Source organism: Manis pentadactyla, chromosome 4 (assembly GCF_030020395.1).
Source record: "Manis pentadactyla isolate mManPen7 chromosome 4, mManPen7.hap1, whole genome shotgun sequence".
NCBI classification, from domain to species: Eukaryota; Metazoa; Chordata; class Mammalia; order Pholidota; family Manidae; genus Manis; species Manis pentadactyla.
Genome location: NC_080022.1, coordinates 86,124,609 through 86,141,891, shown reverse-complemented (window position 1 = coordinate 86,141,891; position 17,283 = coordinate 86,124,609). Strand labels below are relative to the sequence as shown.

Genomic DNA, 17,283 nt, shown 5'->3' with positions numbered 1-17,283 from the left:
CTGTCTATGCTTCAGTGTCTTTATGGATAAAACAAGGCTAACTAGACATCCTTCAGAGGATTGTCATTCTCAGAAAAATAGTGTGTTACTAATACCAACTTAGCATATAATACATGCTCTATAAAGGATACTGTTATTATTGAATTGCAGTGAGATAGAGGGAGAACTGACAGGTTATCCTAATCTACCTTTTAGCCTTCCATGGTGTGAAGGGGTGTTTATTCTGGTTACCATTTAGCCCTTATTGCTACCAATGTATCAATGATATTGGCAGGTATGAGCAAGGTAGAATGCTGGGGAAATCAAAGAGCATATGAAGGAGGGGCAAGGTAAGAAAGTGAAGCGATGGCATTAATGTTACATCTTTGTCTAGTCTTCAGTTAGTCTCTTTAAATAGGTGGTGTTTTCAAGTCATCATCCATTTTTTTTTTTCATTTATTCTCTTGATAGCTTTTTAGTCAGAGGTAGGTTCCTGTTCATAGTAGGCAAGGTAATGGCATTTTGGTGGCAGTGGTAGATTTCTTCCTTTTTTACTTAGCTCTTCCTGTTTAATTTTAAAATCTCCTGAGTTAAAAATAATCAGAATATCTGGGAAATTAAAAACAACAGATGAACTATTGCAAATCTGGTAAACCAATTAGTCAAATACAGAGAGTGAAAAACATGCTTGGAATGATTTTGACTCCTATAATTGACTCAGAAAATTTCTTGAGTGTTTCTAGGCAACAGAAAATTTAAGAAACAAATGGTGGAGGTTTTTCCTCCTTTCTTTCGGTTCTCTTCTCTCTTATGTTGTCACAAAAGAACAGCTTGTATCTATCTCATGGCAATGTGATGTTAGATGTTGGCTGATTGGTTCAGAGCAAGAGGCAGAAACATTTAGTATGTAATATTTTTTCAGGCAGTTTTTTTTGCTGTATTTGATGAGATACTTGTTTCATTAAAGTACAGTTAACCTAACAGGTAGACAAGAGCATTAGGTAGGGGTTAAACTGGATAGAAATCTTAATGAGCTAACCTTTGATAAATCATAACCACTAACAAAGTCATTTAAGCTTTATATTTCTAAGTCAATGCTTTGAGTTCTTTTTTGAAATTGAATCTTGCCTTAACTTTCAAGTTAATTTAGTAGATCATGCTTTATAGGTCATTGAGGAAATGCTTTTTCTGGTGCTCATCCTCTCCATTTCTGGAGAAATTTCCCTCACATCATGTAGGATGGCTATAGCGGCTGTAACAGGCCACTCCTCAGCTTTTCTCATGACACAAATCACATAGAGATCCAGTACTTCACATGCACCTTCCCATTAGTACCATATGCTGAAGTCTGTTTCTAACTATTTGGAGACAAATTAAAGTTCATTAAAGGAAGGCAGAGGGTCAGAAGGGTACTTTGGAATATTAAAAAATCCCTACCAGAGAACATTTAATCATAAGTAGATAATCCTTCTCAAAGGGAAGGCAGTGTATTTGCATCACTCTCCTTGGCAGTTAACCTTTTGCATTTTATGCCTATGACATTTCTGTCCGGCACTCTGTGTGCTACAATTAAAGACAGAGGTCTTTGGACACAGTTCAAGAAGTAGCAAGTGTCTGGAGGGGAGCATGATGGAAAGCAGCTTGGGAGAGGGAGTCACGGTGAACTACAGGGCAGCTGGAGGGGGAAGAGGGACTGAGGATGTGGACGCCATAGCTCACAGGTCTTTGGACACTTAGGTGGGGCACTCGGGATAGCATTTTGGGTTCAAACTATTGGATGGAGGGGAGCAATAGACGTGTCAGAAGAGGATTTGTAAGCCAGCCTATAAACTTGTGCACACGGTTGTTTGGACTGAGAAGTCAGTGTTGGATTTCACCTGTGCCGACAATCAGGAAGTAAATGGCTCAGTGGTCACAGTAAGAGCAGGGCTCATTTGAGAGGCAAATAGAAACTCTATTAAAGCAAAGTGATTCAGAAGGAGATGTTCAATATAGTTTTCCTCCTGGGACCATTCCTTCCTGAGATATTAGGGCACCAGGCGAAATACTCACTAATATTATACCAAAGCTAAGAATGTGACTCAGAGACAAATCTATGGCAGCCCACTTACTTGCTGAAATGTTGCCTCTTTTTGAAAGAAAAGGTGAGAGAATGAATAAGCAGATGTGCTTTATTTAAAGGTTATGTGTGAGTCAGGGAACCTCTGGTGTTTTTAAAATGGTAGAGAGTCACATGAATGTCTATGTAAAATAATGCACATAAAAGTGAAATCATAGCATGGGTTGGAAATGAAAAAAATCTGTAAAAGAATAGCATTTGCAGTACTTTACTTTTGTAAAATTTTCCCACAGGATCTGAGGCACAATTCTTTTTGTGATTAGAACTTTTAATTAGATTTAAATCCTGGCTTTTAATTTTTTAGCGGGCAAGTTAACATCTACAAACGTCAGATAATTTCTCATCTGTAAATGTTATCTACCTCACAAGGTCTTTGTGAGAATTTAATGACACAATCTTTACGAAGTTCTTAGCACAGGGCCTAGTCTCTAACAAACACACTGTAAAAATTAACCCCTATTATTAGCGCTTTAGTCTGCAAGCTTTAAAGAAAACTTGTCAATCATTTCCAAATGGAAAGAATCCTCATGGGGTGGTAATGTCAGCTGACTCAAAGAAAAAGTTTCTTTGTTCTAGCATAAAGAAATGAGAGATCTTGGCCAAAACATAAAAATCCCTGGATGAAGCTCTAGGCAGTCCTTCTTCTAAAAATTTTTGACCCCTAATAAGGAGAAGTATTAATATTTTTTGAATACCTACCATGTGTGGGCTCTCCTGAATCTGCTTCACTCACAAAGTCCCATGAAGTGGCTGTGGTTGGCCCCTATTACAGAAAAGGAAACTGAGGCCCAAAGAGATGAGAGTGTGGCCAGGCTTATGCACACTGTGGCAGGCAGAACAGGAATTTGAAGGCTAAAGGCCACGCTCTTTCACTTCATCTCACAAACTGCTAGTCGGAGGAATGAAAACTTCACGGGTAAAATCTGGCCCTGCTACAGACTCTGAGGTAATAGCAACGCGGCTGTTTTGATGCTTTCCTATTAAAATCTTATCCTCTTGTTGAGAGGCCTGGCAGATGGCAAATGTCACCCTTGAGCCGGCACCTAAGTCAAGTGACAAATCACATTCTGGGTGTGGGCTGATTTTCGTGCTTAGGGCAGGAGGACGGCTCTGACCAGCTCAGCTTCATCCTTTCGCTCTGTTGCTCCTCTGAGCTAACAGGAAAATGTACTGTATTTAGCTGGCAATAAAAGCTTCTGAAATACTGTGGGTAGTTGTTTCTGAGAAAGAGTGAATTTAAAAACATGAACCTGATTATTTAGAAGCCTTAGAAATATCTGAGAAGAATCAGTTGTCAGGTAAGGCTGCTTTGGCAACGTGATTTCCACAATGCCGGGCAGTGGTGGAGGCTGCTTCATACACAGGAGGCACAGAACCTTTTTTGTCTCCGTATATTGTTTCAGAACATTCTGTTCTCTGCACATTTTCAATGAGATAAACATGTCTTTATGGGTCATAATGATGTAAATTCTTTAGTAACTCTGCAAATATATCTTTTTAGGACCATTCCTTAAACAAAGCAGTTTGCTATTAGGCCTTAGGTGTTTTACTATTTCCAGAGCATTTAAGCCTACAGCTCTCTTATACTTGTACTGCAGGAGAGCACTGAAGTTGACTTGCTTTGAGGCTCAAGTTTATCCTTTACCGGCTCCGTGTTCTTAAATCAGTCCCTTATCCTCCCTGAGCCTATTTCTTCATCTATGAAATGGAGGAGTCAGTGTTTCCTTCTAGGATTGCAGTGAGTATTAAGTGACTTATATAAGTGCAACTGCTTTGTTAATTGCACAAGGCCATTTAAAAATGAACCATTCCTGTTATTATTATTTGTATTTGGGGATTAAAATAATTTGTGCTAATAAAGGGATCCAAATGGTTAATGACATCATGAAGATCTAAAATAAAGTCATAGTGAGATGCCAGAAATGTAATTGGTACCTGAACAGAAATGTAATTGGTAATTTAACAAAGACATTAGAAGGTCATGGAAGAAGATTCCTGAATGTGAAACATGTTGTTTGGAGACAGGAGAGCTGAGAGACACACCATTGCATCGGAGACTTTCTACAAGATAATACCTTTCAGTCCACAGAGGTTGCTGCATGCTGTCGTTTTACAGGTAGCATAGGGTAGTCAAATGAGCTAGTCTCTGATCTGCCACTTCCTAATTGTGTGAATTCTTTAATCTCTCTGCAAAAAGTGAAGGTAGTAACACCTACCTCACAGGATTATGAAGATTAAATGGGATGATATGTAAAGTGCCTGGGAGGTAATACGGCTAGTAAATATTTTTCTCCTTCTCTTCCTCTTTCCTCTTCTTTTTTTTCTGTCTGATAGGACTCTAACTTGGCAAGTCACTATCAAATCTACTAGAAGCTTCTGTGCTTTTCAGAGCATTCAGGCAAGGTCTGAAAGCAATCAGTAGAGTCAGTAAATTCTCTGGGATTACTCAAGATGCTGCCCAAACTTGTTAATGGAGTTTGAGTATATGTAGCCACTTCAATTATCATCAAGTGCAGGGAAAGCTGTAGGTGTTCAGTATGTGGAAAGACTCTAAAGAGGGGGCTCTGAAGGGAAGCAAGGAGGTGTCTGCCTACAACGAAGGGTGTATGGAGATTAAATTCAGGACTCCTTCAGAGATAAGTGTTCTGTGTTGAAGAATGAGGAAAGTAATCAGCAGCTAAACTAGACTTTGGTAAGAAACTCTCTCTAAGAGATGCCTTAGAAAGAATCAAGTTTTCCAAACTGTGGAGTTGTTTACTGAGTTATTTTTATGTATTTCTATCTACCATTCAGAAGCATTTCATATCTTTGAGCAAACAACTGAGGGATGTATAAATGTAAAAATCTCAGGTATAAAATGTAACTTTAAAAAATTTTTAACTAAAAGAACATCTAAGTAAGAATAAGTAGTCAATGATTTTAGCTACTAAATATACAAGAATATGAAATTAAGCAAGTAAAATGATGATCAGTTGAAAAGGGAAGCTTTTTCCATGTTGTCAGTTTCAGGGCTAATGCGATCTGATACGGACTAAATGGGGTCATAGCACAGCTACTGGATGTTTTTATATCCATGTTTTTCCTGGAGTCCTCACGAAAGACAACAAATTTGCAGTGAGAGAGGTTTTGAAAGTTATCTCTTTTCAAAGATCTTTAGGCTTTAAATTATTGTCATTATTATACCACAAGAAATTCCATCTGTTTTCCATGTGTAGGTTAGAAAATCATTCTGACATTTCCCATATCTCTTTCTTCCATGCTATCTATATTTTGTGATAATAATAATAATAATAATAATCCCACCTCCTATTTGAGCTTTCCAGTTTTTTCTTTTCTATCATCTCATTGTAAGCCAAGGCAATTTTAAAACTTTACTTATATCAGAAGTTGCTGATTCTACTGATTGTATGTGACAGGCAGAGAAAGATGTTGAGAACTGAGGTCCACACCTGTCACCAAAGAATCAGGGAATTAGAAGAGAGAAAATGTTAGTGAATTATTCCTATTATGTCTTCTCTGGATGTGACTGAGGAGGGCCTGTGAGAGGTGTGACAGGGGACAGTGTAAACATACCTGTAGAACTATCACCTGTCCTAAGGTGACAGGGCAGTTGGGCCTGTGAAGAAGGACTGTTTTTTGATCACCTGGTGTTTGCCAGGTAGGTGCTAGTCACTTAGCACATATTTTGTCAATCTGCTCAACAACTCTAAAAGATAGGCATTGTTACTACCATTTTGGAGATGAGGAAATAGGCTCAGGTAAGTTGTGATGTGTGGGTCGTCAACAATTTGTATTTTAAAAATAAGTCTTGCGTTGCTATGTGTAGGTGACATTTACAGTAAAATCGCCTCCTGGTGTATTTCCTTGGTCTTTATCAGAAATCCAAATGCAAGGTCTGATTGTGTCCCTAAAAATGAGAATGGCTCTTTCACATGCAATGTGGGACAAAGTCAAAAGTAGTTGTGGAGTATCTCAGTGAGGGCCATACCTGAGGATGCTCTGTTCTAGGACCTGGATCTGGTGTTGGTCTTGTAGATTTTGCTTCTTCATCTCCTCCTGCTCTTTTCCACTGCTGATTCCATCTAGAAGCCATTTCTCCCTCAAGGCCTTTTTCTGATATCAGGAAACATAAAGATGTTTTCCTGTCAGTCAACAATGTCCAATATCTTCGAATGCTTTCAAATCTTATGAATTTCAATAGTGGACAAATTATAGAGAAATTATTTTCCTTCACTGCCTTTCCTGAATAAATCTGTTATTTTCCTTCTTTGTACGCTTTTTGACCCCCTTTCAGACCCCCTTTCAAAGCTAGTTTCTGTGGATCTAAATCCTATTTATCCTACAAGTTGTAGTTCAGGTCCCTCCTCTCTGTAAACATCTGCCCTTCCCTCACCCCCCCCACAGACCCATAGTCACCCTCAGAGACTCTTCAGGATCACATGGCACTGTGTGTCCACATGCATGTTTTAGTGGTCACATAGGGACCTCATCATGTGATACCTTACTGTTATTGTGTCTTCTGTCCTTAATGTAAAAAGCCTTTGGATATTCATCTCAGTGACAGTATACAATAATTGCTCCAAAAAAATGGTCTGTGGGATTAATTGGAATGGTAGCAAGATTGCTATTGTATCATACAATTCAATTCTTTGTATCTTACAACTTCTTTCTCCTGAGAACATCCCTGTTCTAGAGAGCTAAGTTCAGCTCCTTGCTTTTTCCAGTAATATCATGCACTAAATTCACCAGTCCATCTAAATACTGATGAGTTAAATTTGTGTCAGCTTTAACATTCCATGGAAATCCCCTTGAATTTCCATGAAAGAATTAAATTCCTGGACCTGTGCCTAAGAATACTTACAGCAAATGAAGGAGACCTGTAAATTTTGGAGGGGTTTTAGTTACATTCCATCCATGTCTCAAGTAGAAACTGTTCTGTATTATTTTGAAAGTTTGAGCTTCTCCTTTTCTTCCTGAAGAAAAGTGCTGTCACTATATATCTAATCTACTTTTGTAAACAATTTGTTTAATAATTAATACTGGGGATTCACTGTGTCTCAAAGGGTGAGGAGAGAAGAATGGGGACTTTATTTTCTGAGACTTCTTTCTCTTACACCACGATTAAAATGAGAACGAATAAGAGGAATTTTTGTCTTTTAAAAAGGATGCTAGAATTAATACCACTGTGTTGTAAGCATCTCTGAATACAAAATTTTTTGAAATAAGGTTGATTGTTCTAGGTAATTACCAAAGGATGATTATTTTAAGTGAGGCATTTGTTCTCAAAGCATTAAAAAATATTACAATGATTACAAATAAACATTACATGGAATTTTTATTTGTAGAATAGATAAAATCTTATTTTAAGTAAGGCAGTGGTTTTCAAAGCATTAAAAAAATATACTGATTACAAATAAACATTAAATGGAACTATAATCTGTAGAATAGATAAAATCTGGACTGTTTGAGTTGAAGCAGTGAAGGTCCTGGAAGCATATGGATTCGCAGAACATAGTTTGAAAGCTACTAGACTGAATGACAACCTGATCCTGGATCATCATATTTTGTGTTGGTCTTTTCAGAGTTTCAAACAATTGCATGTAAGCAATATACCCATAAGAGCAGCTTGGATTAATCCAGGTTGTAGCCAGAGATTTTTTTCCCCCAGTATTATCTTAACCCTTAATTATAGTTTTTTGGTGGTTTATAAGATGTTTTCCCATAGATGCAATAAATATTATTAACAAAGGTCAAGATTTACCTCCTGAGGTCAAAGATGTCAAGAAAAATCCTAGTGTATCAGCATTTTAAGACTTCACCTTAATATTAATTTATTTTTATTTGATGAAATGTGATGATAGCTAGTGCATAGTGAAGAGAGCTGACACCTATCAAAGTAAATTACAGTGCTTGCAAATCACCTGCTAGCACAGTTTCAGTCATTTTTATCCATATGACTATGAGAAACACTCAGATGGGATGGTCTTATGATGCTGAGTTGTAGAGGACAGAAAACAATTCTTTTGACATGATTGTGTTAACTTGGGGCTTCATTCTTGATTATTAGTCTGATTAGGAATAGGAATCATTTAAATTTTAGCCTTATAAAACTTGTTCATAATTCATGAATTGTTATTTATCTCTGGCAAAGAACTGTTCACATCTAAATATAGACTATATACATCTAAATATAGACTATATATTGGATGTACAGTCAAAAGATATGGTATAATCACATATTATAAAAACCAAAACAGTTATTTTGCTTTTATGACACAGTTTAGACTTGTGCTTTACCCTATAAGACTGATGAATAAAATCTGTTTCACAAAAATGACATTCAGAATCAAAAGCCATATTAACTAAATGAAAATATAAGTAATGTGCAAGTAATATATCTTTTAGCAGTCTTTCATGGAAAAGTTTTCCTGAAGCATTTCTATATTCTACATAGCAGCTACAGTAGACATTAGGAATAAATTACTTTTCATACCATGAATTAAATGGACTTCCAGAAAAGAAGAGTTTTCTAGGTTGAGTGTATTTTGTGTTTCTTATAATAAAAGACAGTCATGCACAAATCTTAGGGTTTTCGAATATTAGAATTCTAATAATGTGCCTGGAAACTCCCTTTCCAGCATGCCATTGGTATGATTGTCAGGTTCCAGAGCTAAAGAATATCAGAGTGAGTTACTACAACTGTTTTGAAAAGTGGGTACTACTGATACAGAAAGAGCACTTTGTACATATTTATGTTTGTGTTGTTTAAAGTCGTCTTTGAAGTGTAGTGAAATAATTCGCAATTGAGGAAGTAGTGAGGGTAGTCACTGGAAGGGAGACAAATGGATGAAAAAGAAAACAAAAAAATGGTAACTGTAGAGGCCAATAGAGCTTTCTTGACTTGGTGAATATATTTAAGAGTCAATTTCTAAAATACTTCTCTACATTTTTGAACCTTTTTTTGGAATTATGCCTAGCTGCTATTTGTTATAGCCAAACATTTTCTGCAAAACTTGGAAGAATGTAACTCTATTGAGACAGCCACTCTCTCTTCCAGGTTCCCTTTGCAGTTTATGCAAATAAATGCCATTTTAAGTTTACATGTCAGTTACCATTTTGAGGGCACAAGTCAAACATTATTTTCTATTCTTAATGTCTACCTTAGTACCTTGCACATAATAGGTACTTAATAAGTGTTTATTGACTGAAAAGCCCTATGTACACCTATATAAATTCTATTAAGACTCAGTTTAAATCCCACACCTATAGTAGAACCCTTTTTACCCATCCCAAATTAAAGAATTACTATTTATACTCTTATTTATATTAAAATAATCATCACTTAACTTGTTCTAATTATTTATTTAATCTTTAATTTCCCACTAGAATGCAGGCAGAAGGGCTACAGCCCTCCAGGGCCATTGATAGTCTCTATGGCATTAGTATGCAAATTAGGAAAAGTACCATTTCCCACTCCTATCCTTCAGGTCAGTGCACAGCTTGAGAAGGTGGCTGGCAGCTTCGCCCAGAACAAAGAAAAAACAACACTTCATCCTCCAGACAGAAATAGCCCTGAGCCAGGTACAGGTTCCAAGGGAAAGTGGGCAGGATTTTAGCCCTCCACTCTCAGGGATCTTTGTGCAGTGTGCAAACTGTGCAACTGTGTACAGAAGTCCAAAGCATGATACACATCTTGATTGGCTCAGATTAGAAGAGGTCTCCTGGGTTCCAGAAAGCAAGCCTATAGGGAAGATCATGTATTACTTTTTATACTCTTTTTGGCAAGTTTTGAAAAGAGGTGCCACCTCAGAAACGGACCTTTCAGTGAGTCAGTTTTCCTATATGAAACTTACTTCCTAGAATGAACCAAGGGGATATTTAAGCCTTTTCTCTTACAGTGAGCTCTACTGTTTGGCTACCCATTTGGCAAGAAGAGCAACTGCCAAATGCTAGAAAGCTATTGATTTCCTCAGAAACTGGAATTGGTTCATTATGTTTGTGTGTGCATATGTGCGAGAAGGAGAGGGCGGGAGGGTACCAGCACTGATTATGGAGTTAGAAATGGTCTATCTCAAAAATTGAAGATTTGACTTTTGTCTTCATTAGAGGTACACTGAAATAACTTGGAAAAAATTGCTTTTATTTCACTGATATCTCTAGAGTACACACTGCCTTTCTTGGTTTTGTCTACTACTCATGTAAATTCAATGTGACATACTTTAAGGAGAGCAGGCTAACTTGAAATTATCCATCAGACATTGGAAATGTCAGTTTATACAAAAGCAAAGCAGCAAACAGAATCCAGAGAACTGAGGCTAAATGGAATCTTAAATTATGTTTCTTCTCAGAGGTGGTTACTTGATACATCAGAAAGATGGATTTAGCTGAATTTGGCAAGTTTACCTTAAGTTTGTAGATCCCATGAGCTTGTAGCATTGTTTCATTGAGGGATTCATTAAAGCTATTGATAGCAGCCCGGCCAGATAAATAGTTTCCTGCTTGGGCCTGTTCACAAGGAGCCTATTTGTCATTTGGTTGCATCCTGTGACTAAGCTGCGTAATAAAACGTTGAAACTCAATGTGCTTTAATTACAAAGTGACTACACCCATGAAAGAAGTTAAGTCTGATTTTAAAAATGGAGGTTTATTTCTGGTTATGATCTCATGTTCTGCCAAAACAGAACAAAACAAAACCAAACCAAACCCCAACTATACACAAACACTGGATTCACTGCATAGAGTTTTTAAATAAAGCATCGTTGACCAGGCCAGGCAGGGACTGCTCTGCACCCGCTGGGGAAATGCTAGCCTTTCATTAATTTCAAAAGGGACTTCTAGCTGGATCCACTCCCTAGGGATGTTAGGCAAGACTGTGTTCAGGGCCAAGTTATCAAGGCTGAGTTCTCAAGGTTACCCAAGAGAATGAGGAAATTCAGTAATAAAGGATAAAAATAATAAAGCCATGTTTTCCTTTCCTACATGTTTACCTGAAGGTATTAATCTCATATACATATGTTACTAGCTTCTTGGCCTCCCCTATGGTTATTAGGGTGTTAGTAAAACTATCTTGGAATTTTTTCCTTCCTAAAGCATCTTTACTATTGAAATTTGAGTGCCATTAGGACATTTGAATACAAATCATTGAAATGAAATTAAAATCATAGTACCTTCAAATGCTGGTGTGTTAATTTTTCTTCCTCTATCTTCAGACGCTTCTGCGAGATTTCTTCCTGTATTTTTCTTTTATCCTGAAATAAAAATTTCCAGCATGATCATTTTTGTTTTTCAATTTGCTTAAATATGTTTCCTCAGGGTCGCTGCCCTTGAATGGCTGGCCAGTGCTATGCCCGTGGCATTGGTACGAAGTTGATGTGAAATCTCATATTTCAAAGTAAAGGAGAGCAAAGTGGAACATTCCATGCATTTTGCTGATGGAAAATGATATAAGGTGCTTTTCCAAGGAGAATTTTAAAATATTTTAATGTTTTTCTTTCCCTGAGCCCCTTTTCTATCTTCTGCGTTAGTCCAGCAAGACTGAGTTGCTGAGTGATGCAATGGAAAAAGTGAATTTTAAGGAGAGGGTTTTGAAATAGGCATGGGGACACATTGTGAAGAGAGAGATTTCCTGAAGAAAATTCTGGGTGAAAGATCTGCTTCTGTGGGAAAATAGGAAAACCTACAGAGCATTAGAAAACTAGGAAGCTAGAAAGTGGGACTGTTTCCTTCTTGTGTAACTTGCTTTGGGAAGATAGAGAGAAAAGGATTCAGATACTGCTTGCTAAGCTAAGGTTACAAATTAATGGGGACATACAATATCTTTCACCAAGCTTCAATTGCAGTACCTCACAAAACCCAGAAAGTGTAACTATTAATGCACAGAGGTTGTACTTTTTTGAAAATATGACAGGAATATTAAATAGCCTGGGTTCGATTTCTGACTCTGCCTTTTACTAGCTCTGTGTCCTTGTACAAAATCCTTAACTTCTCTGTGCTTCAATTATCTGTAAAATGGGGATAATAAGAGTAGCTATCTCATTAGATATGATCATTAAATGGTTAATAGATGTAGAAGTTCCAGAACAGTGCTTGACCATAGTGCTCTTCACGTATTTGTTTAATAAAATTAAGTAAATAAACACATAACCTGTTAGTCACACAGAAACTAACCCACTAATTCTGAAAATGCCTCCAATAGTCAGAAATAGTTTAGAAATTCTTTCTCTGGAATTGCTTGGGACATTTTATAAACTATTTTATAAACTTATATTTTTATTTTTGGGCGAGGTGACATTATCCTCTACCTTATGTATAAGATTTGGTTTTAAATCTGCTTTCAAATTGAAAACTCCCAAAGGATAAACAGTTGTTGCCAATGAAGACATCTGAAAGGATCTGAAGCAAGCTCAGAGGTAATTTAGAAAGAAGGGTTCCAAAAATATCTGGCAGCATTGTGCATGGCTTCCTGATGTGAGCCCTTTGATGATAAACACTCTTTTTTGATGTATAAGTTCAGGTACATTTGTTGAAGAAAAATAACATGTTGCATTCCAACTAGATGTCATGGTCCTCTTTGTGTATAAGAAGAATATAAGGCTTCATCAGCATTACTTAAAAAATTTCTTAAGTCACTCTTTTTGGGAAAAAAAGGCAACAAGCATGGGTCTATAGAATCACTTCTTTTCTTAGGAAAAAATCTGGTCATTTTCATTAGGAAGAAAAAACCCTCTGAAAATCTGTGAGTCAATTCTCTATCTAGAGGCTGCAAGTGAGCAAATATTAGTAATATTTAAAATGTATTCGGCAAAACACTTTGGTAAGTATTTGACAGGTGCTATTTCACTCAGTAGTCATAATAACAAAGAGATATTGTAATACTTTCCATTTTACAGAATAGGAAATGCGAGTTTAGGGAGATTAACTGATCCAAGCTCTCACAACTAAGTGGGAGAACCAGGATTTGAACCCAGGCAATTTGAGTTAAGTCACCACACTTTCAGTTAATTCACCACAACATTTCTCTAAGTGGGAAATGAGTCCACCTTCTCAGAACTGCCCTCCCAGTCCATCATTAAGGAGCACAGCCCGCTGCAGGAGGGGGTCTCTCACCGGAAGGGAACACGGTTTTGCTTCCTGAGTGGTGGTCTGCAATCCTTCTCTCCACAGATAGCCTGTGAGGAAGAGCACTTGGTCTGTCCCTGCGGCAATGCCTGCTGAACCCAGCAGGGCTTCCCCACCCCTGCCGATAGCTGGTTTGGGCTGGCTTCATCTTGGTGTTAGTAATGAGGTAAAGAAAGCTGTGGGTATCAGCAGGGCGTCTGAAGTGTTTTGGCAACACAGGGCTTATGGAGGGGTTGCTAAGGAATACCAATGTTCTGTCGCTCAGAGGTAATGTGATGCTTCTCTCATATCAGTGGAGGTGGTTAGGAAGGTAATTTTGTAATGTTACAGGCTTGATTCTATTTTAAGATAGGAGTACTTTTTCCTCATAAGATATTCATCAATAGCAAGTTATTATCCTTTTGCCAAATTTCATAGGGATCTGTAAGCCTTATTGAGAAATAATATGGCAATAGTTCAGTTTCACAATGTCAGAGTAAACTGTAAGTCAACCTTAGTTTTATACCTAGCTCCATTGCTCATGTACCCAAAGTTATCATAGCCATTTAATTCCTTCCTGAATTATCATGGAACAGATATGAAATGCCATCCACTTCCCGAAATTTCTGCAGAAGCTTGAGCACTTCTATAGATACCAACTGTAACTTGGTATATCAGGTATTTATTAATATTAAGTATTATGAATAACTTATGTTGTTGTTTGCTTCTTCAATGTTCAACAAAGATATTTGTTTAATGAACAACTGTCTAGATTTTTAGCTGTCTGACTTAGAATATATTAGTGATTGATACCCACAAATTTCTGTCCTGTAAAAGGCTACCTCAATTATTTTGAAAAAAAATTTGTTTCCCTTATGCAACCATAAAGCTCTTGTGACCATCTATGATTTAATGATATCTCAATCACATACTTGAAAGTAAGCACAATATTAAGAGTGTATTTTAGAAATATTATTGATTAATAATTAGCTAATATTCTAAAATGCCTGAATCCATAAAGGCATTAATAAACCCTGAGTTATTTAATGATTAATTTTTCCAACACTTAAGTACTGATGCACAAATGCTGTGTTCAAGGTGACATTATCTGTGCAATGTTTAAAAATTATTCTGAAGTAGATACTTTCACCAAGGAACTCACATTCTCATAAAGAAAGAAAATCTTTTGTGCAAGTAGCTACAGTCTAAGAAATAAGTGACCAATGTCATTACTAAGGCACGAGTAAGGTACTATGAGAGTTGAGGGTTGACAGGGAGCATTTGCTTCTAGCTGAAATGGGAGGGAGAGGCTTTGAAGTAGCTTCCAAGCTGAGTATGTGGGGTAGTTGCTGGGTAGTTGGTGTGTGGGGAGAAAGGGCATTCAAGTCAAGGGCTCAATGTGAGCAATGCCTGGAAGTAGAAAATTGGGACATTATTTGGAACAGCGAGTATGGAATCTAAGTTTCCGTAAGGAAGGAGTGGGTAATAAGATATGGATAATAGGATTAGCATAAATCCTCAATAGAGAATATTGAATGTCAGAACAAGGGCTTTGGAATTTATGTCTGTATTGAGATGGGGCAATGAAAGGTTTTCAGAGGGTGAGGAATGATAGCTGTAACTGTGTTTTAAGAAGTTTAATGTAGCCCAACTGTGGAGTAGATATTGACAGGAGAACTTGAAGGGGATAATCAACGAGGCTACAACTCATATATGAGACTATGAGAGCTTGAACAAGAAGTAGCAGGGGTATGGATGCCAGAGATACCACGGAGTTAAAATTGGCAGGACTTGGCAACTGATGATATGTGGATGCAGAAGAGGAAGAGGTCAAATGGAAGTGGTACAAGGCTTTTATGCTTAGGGAACTGAAGGAGAGCAGAATGCCTAATAGAAATAGGAATTTCAGAGGAAAGGAGAGTTTGGGAGGGAAGATGGTGGGTTCACACTAAGCTTGAGTGTCTTTGTGACAACTAGGTGGAATGATCTGGTAAGTAGTTGACACATTGGTTGGAGAATGTTCAGAAGAGGTGTCAGAACTAGATATAAAGATACAGGAATTTTTTAAGGTTTAGATGTGGTTAGGAGACAAGGTTAGAGGATGACAGGGGACGTGTTTAGGAAAGGAAAAGGAGTGCTAATGACAGATCCTTAGAAGCACCTACATTTAGGGGGCATAGGAGGAAGGGGATCCATATGGAAGTTGATTTGGAATCAAACATATTATTTATAATAAAACTTGGTGAATTGGGCCAAATGATCCAATTAGTCAAATGGTTTCAGATTCATTCTGCTAGAAGCCAAGTGCCTTATAACTTCATGACTATACCTTGCTGACATTCTCATTGCTTAAGGTCTCAAAAGAACAATAAGAGAAAATGTTTATTTGAATTTAAATTACCAAGAATGCAGAACTTCCTGGTGATGTACAAATAATGGTAACCTTGAAAGAGGTTTGTGCCACTAACACAATAGTCCTAGAAAAGAATCCTGAGCATAGTTAGAGGTTTACTAGATTTCAGTGAAAATAGATTTAAAAAATTATTGAAGAAAATTTTAGAAAAATTTCTTCTTCTTTTTCTTTTTTTGGAAAAAGGGACAAATATTCTAAGAGCATGAAGAATGGGCAATTTACAAATGGAAACATGGATACATAATGATTTCAGGTGAAGAGAAAAGAGAAATACTGCAACCAAAACAAAACAAATAATTTAATATCACTAGGAGCTCCCAAATGAGCTCATGAAATCAAGAAAGAAGATAAGAAGGTGGTATGTATTTGCAATAGTGTAAGCAGGGTAAAAATCTAAGGTGATGTGAAGATGTAAAAAACACTGAAGGCACAAAAAATGTGGGTGTATAAATACATACATATATATAATATATATATAACATATATAATATATATATACATACATACACACATTTGTGTGTGTGTATGTATGTATATATGTATGTATTTAAGATATGTTGAGAGCAAAAAGATAAAGGCAGTAATCAGACTTTTGCTGAGCTACATAGTATAATAGCAACATGACAGACATACTCTAGAACTATTCCACTCCTATTTTGCTCCCATATTTTTGATTAAGGAGAACAATCTTGATCCTAGAAAGGCTGACACAAATACACTCAAAGGAAAATTGAAGCCCAAGAGGAAATAAAGCACCAAAGACAGAGCTCCTCAAACCCTAATGGGTTTCATTTCAGGGAGCAGAAACATTTATAGACAGGACAGAAAAATATTGTCAAGTAATCATGGAATCTTGGGTGAAGTGAAGAGGTATCAGATGACAGAACATGGCAAACACCTCAACTTTTGGAGGACAGGAAAAGGTGAATTATGAATATTTAAAGACTGGTGAACTTACTGGTTAATTCGTGGCAAAGCTGTAGAATGAATTATTAAACAGTGTTGTATTTAGACAAAGAATGTCTAAGATAGTATTCGATTATAAAAGCAAAACATTTAAAACTATATTTTTTTCGCTTAATTTTTCAAGATCTGCAAATGATGAAGATTATGATGGTTGTAACAATAAGCTAACATACTGAGAACTTTTTATGTGTCAGGAACTACTTAAAGCACTTAAGGGACCACATTTATCTTCACTATGTAGGTGAAGAAACTGAGGAAAGGAGATATGTTGATTATGGGAATTCAGTATATCTTGGTTTTAGCATGGCTGTTGACAAAGTTTTTTATTTTATTCTTTTAGAATTTTGTGTAAATGTGAGAAGAAAGGAAAATATATTTGAAAGCCATTGTCTTAACATATTTTTAAACCAACGCCCTGCAAGAAGAGATAGAAAACCTAAATACTAAGTCAGTAAAGAAATAAACATAAAAGTCCTGGTGGTTGCCATAGGGGGTGTAGGGGGATGGGCAAAACAGGTGTAGGGGATAAAGAGCTTCCCCCCCACTTGGAAGATAGTAAACTTACAATTACAAAATAAATAAGTCATGGGGATGAAAGTACAGCATAGGGAATACAGTCAATACTGTAATAACTTTGTATGGTGACAGTAACTACACTTATTGTGGTGAGCATTTCAGTATATAATTGTTGAATCAATATGTTATATAC

At 36.8% G+C, this 17,283-nt stretch overlaps 1 protein-coding gene across 1 annotated transcript in view; it reads right to left on the bottom strand.

Annotated features, from left to right (window-relative positions):
• Window positions 1-17,283, bottom strand: part of PALMD (palmdelphin) — a 43,682-nt gene that overhangs the window by 18,171 nt on the left and 8,228 nt on the right. Inside the window, exons 2-3 of the mRNA XM_036883846.2 lie at window positions 11,266-11,346; window positions 6,087-6,211 (exon numbers count right to left, since the gene is read on the bottom strand). Of these exons, the coding sequence (XP_036739741.1) occupies window positions 6,087-6,211; window positions 11,266-11,346 (206 nt within the window). The remainder of the gene's footprint in view (window positions 1-6,086; window positions 6,212-11,265; window positions 11,347-17,283) is intronic.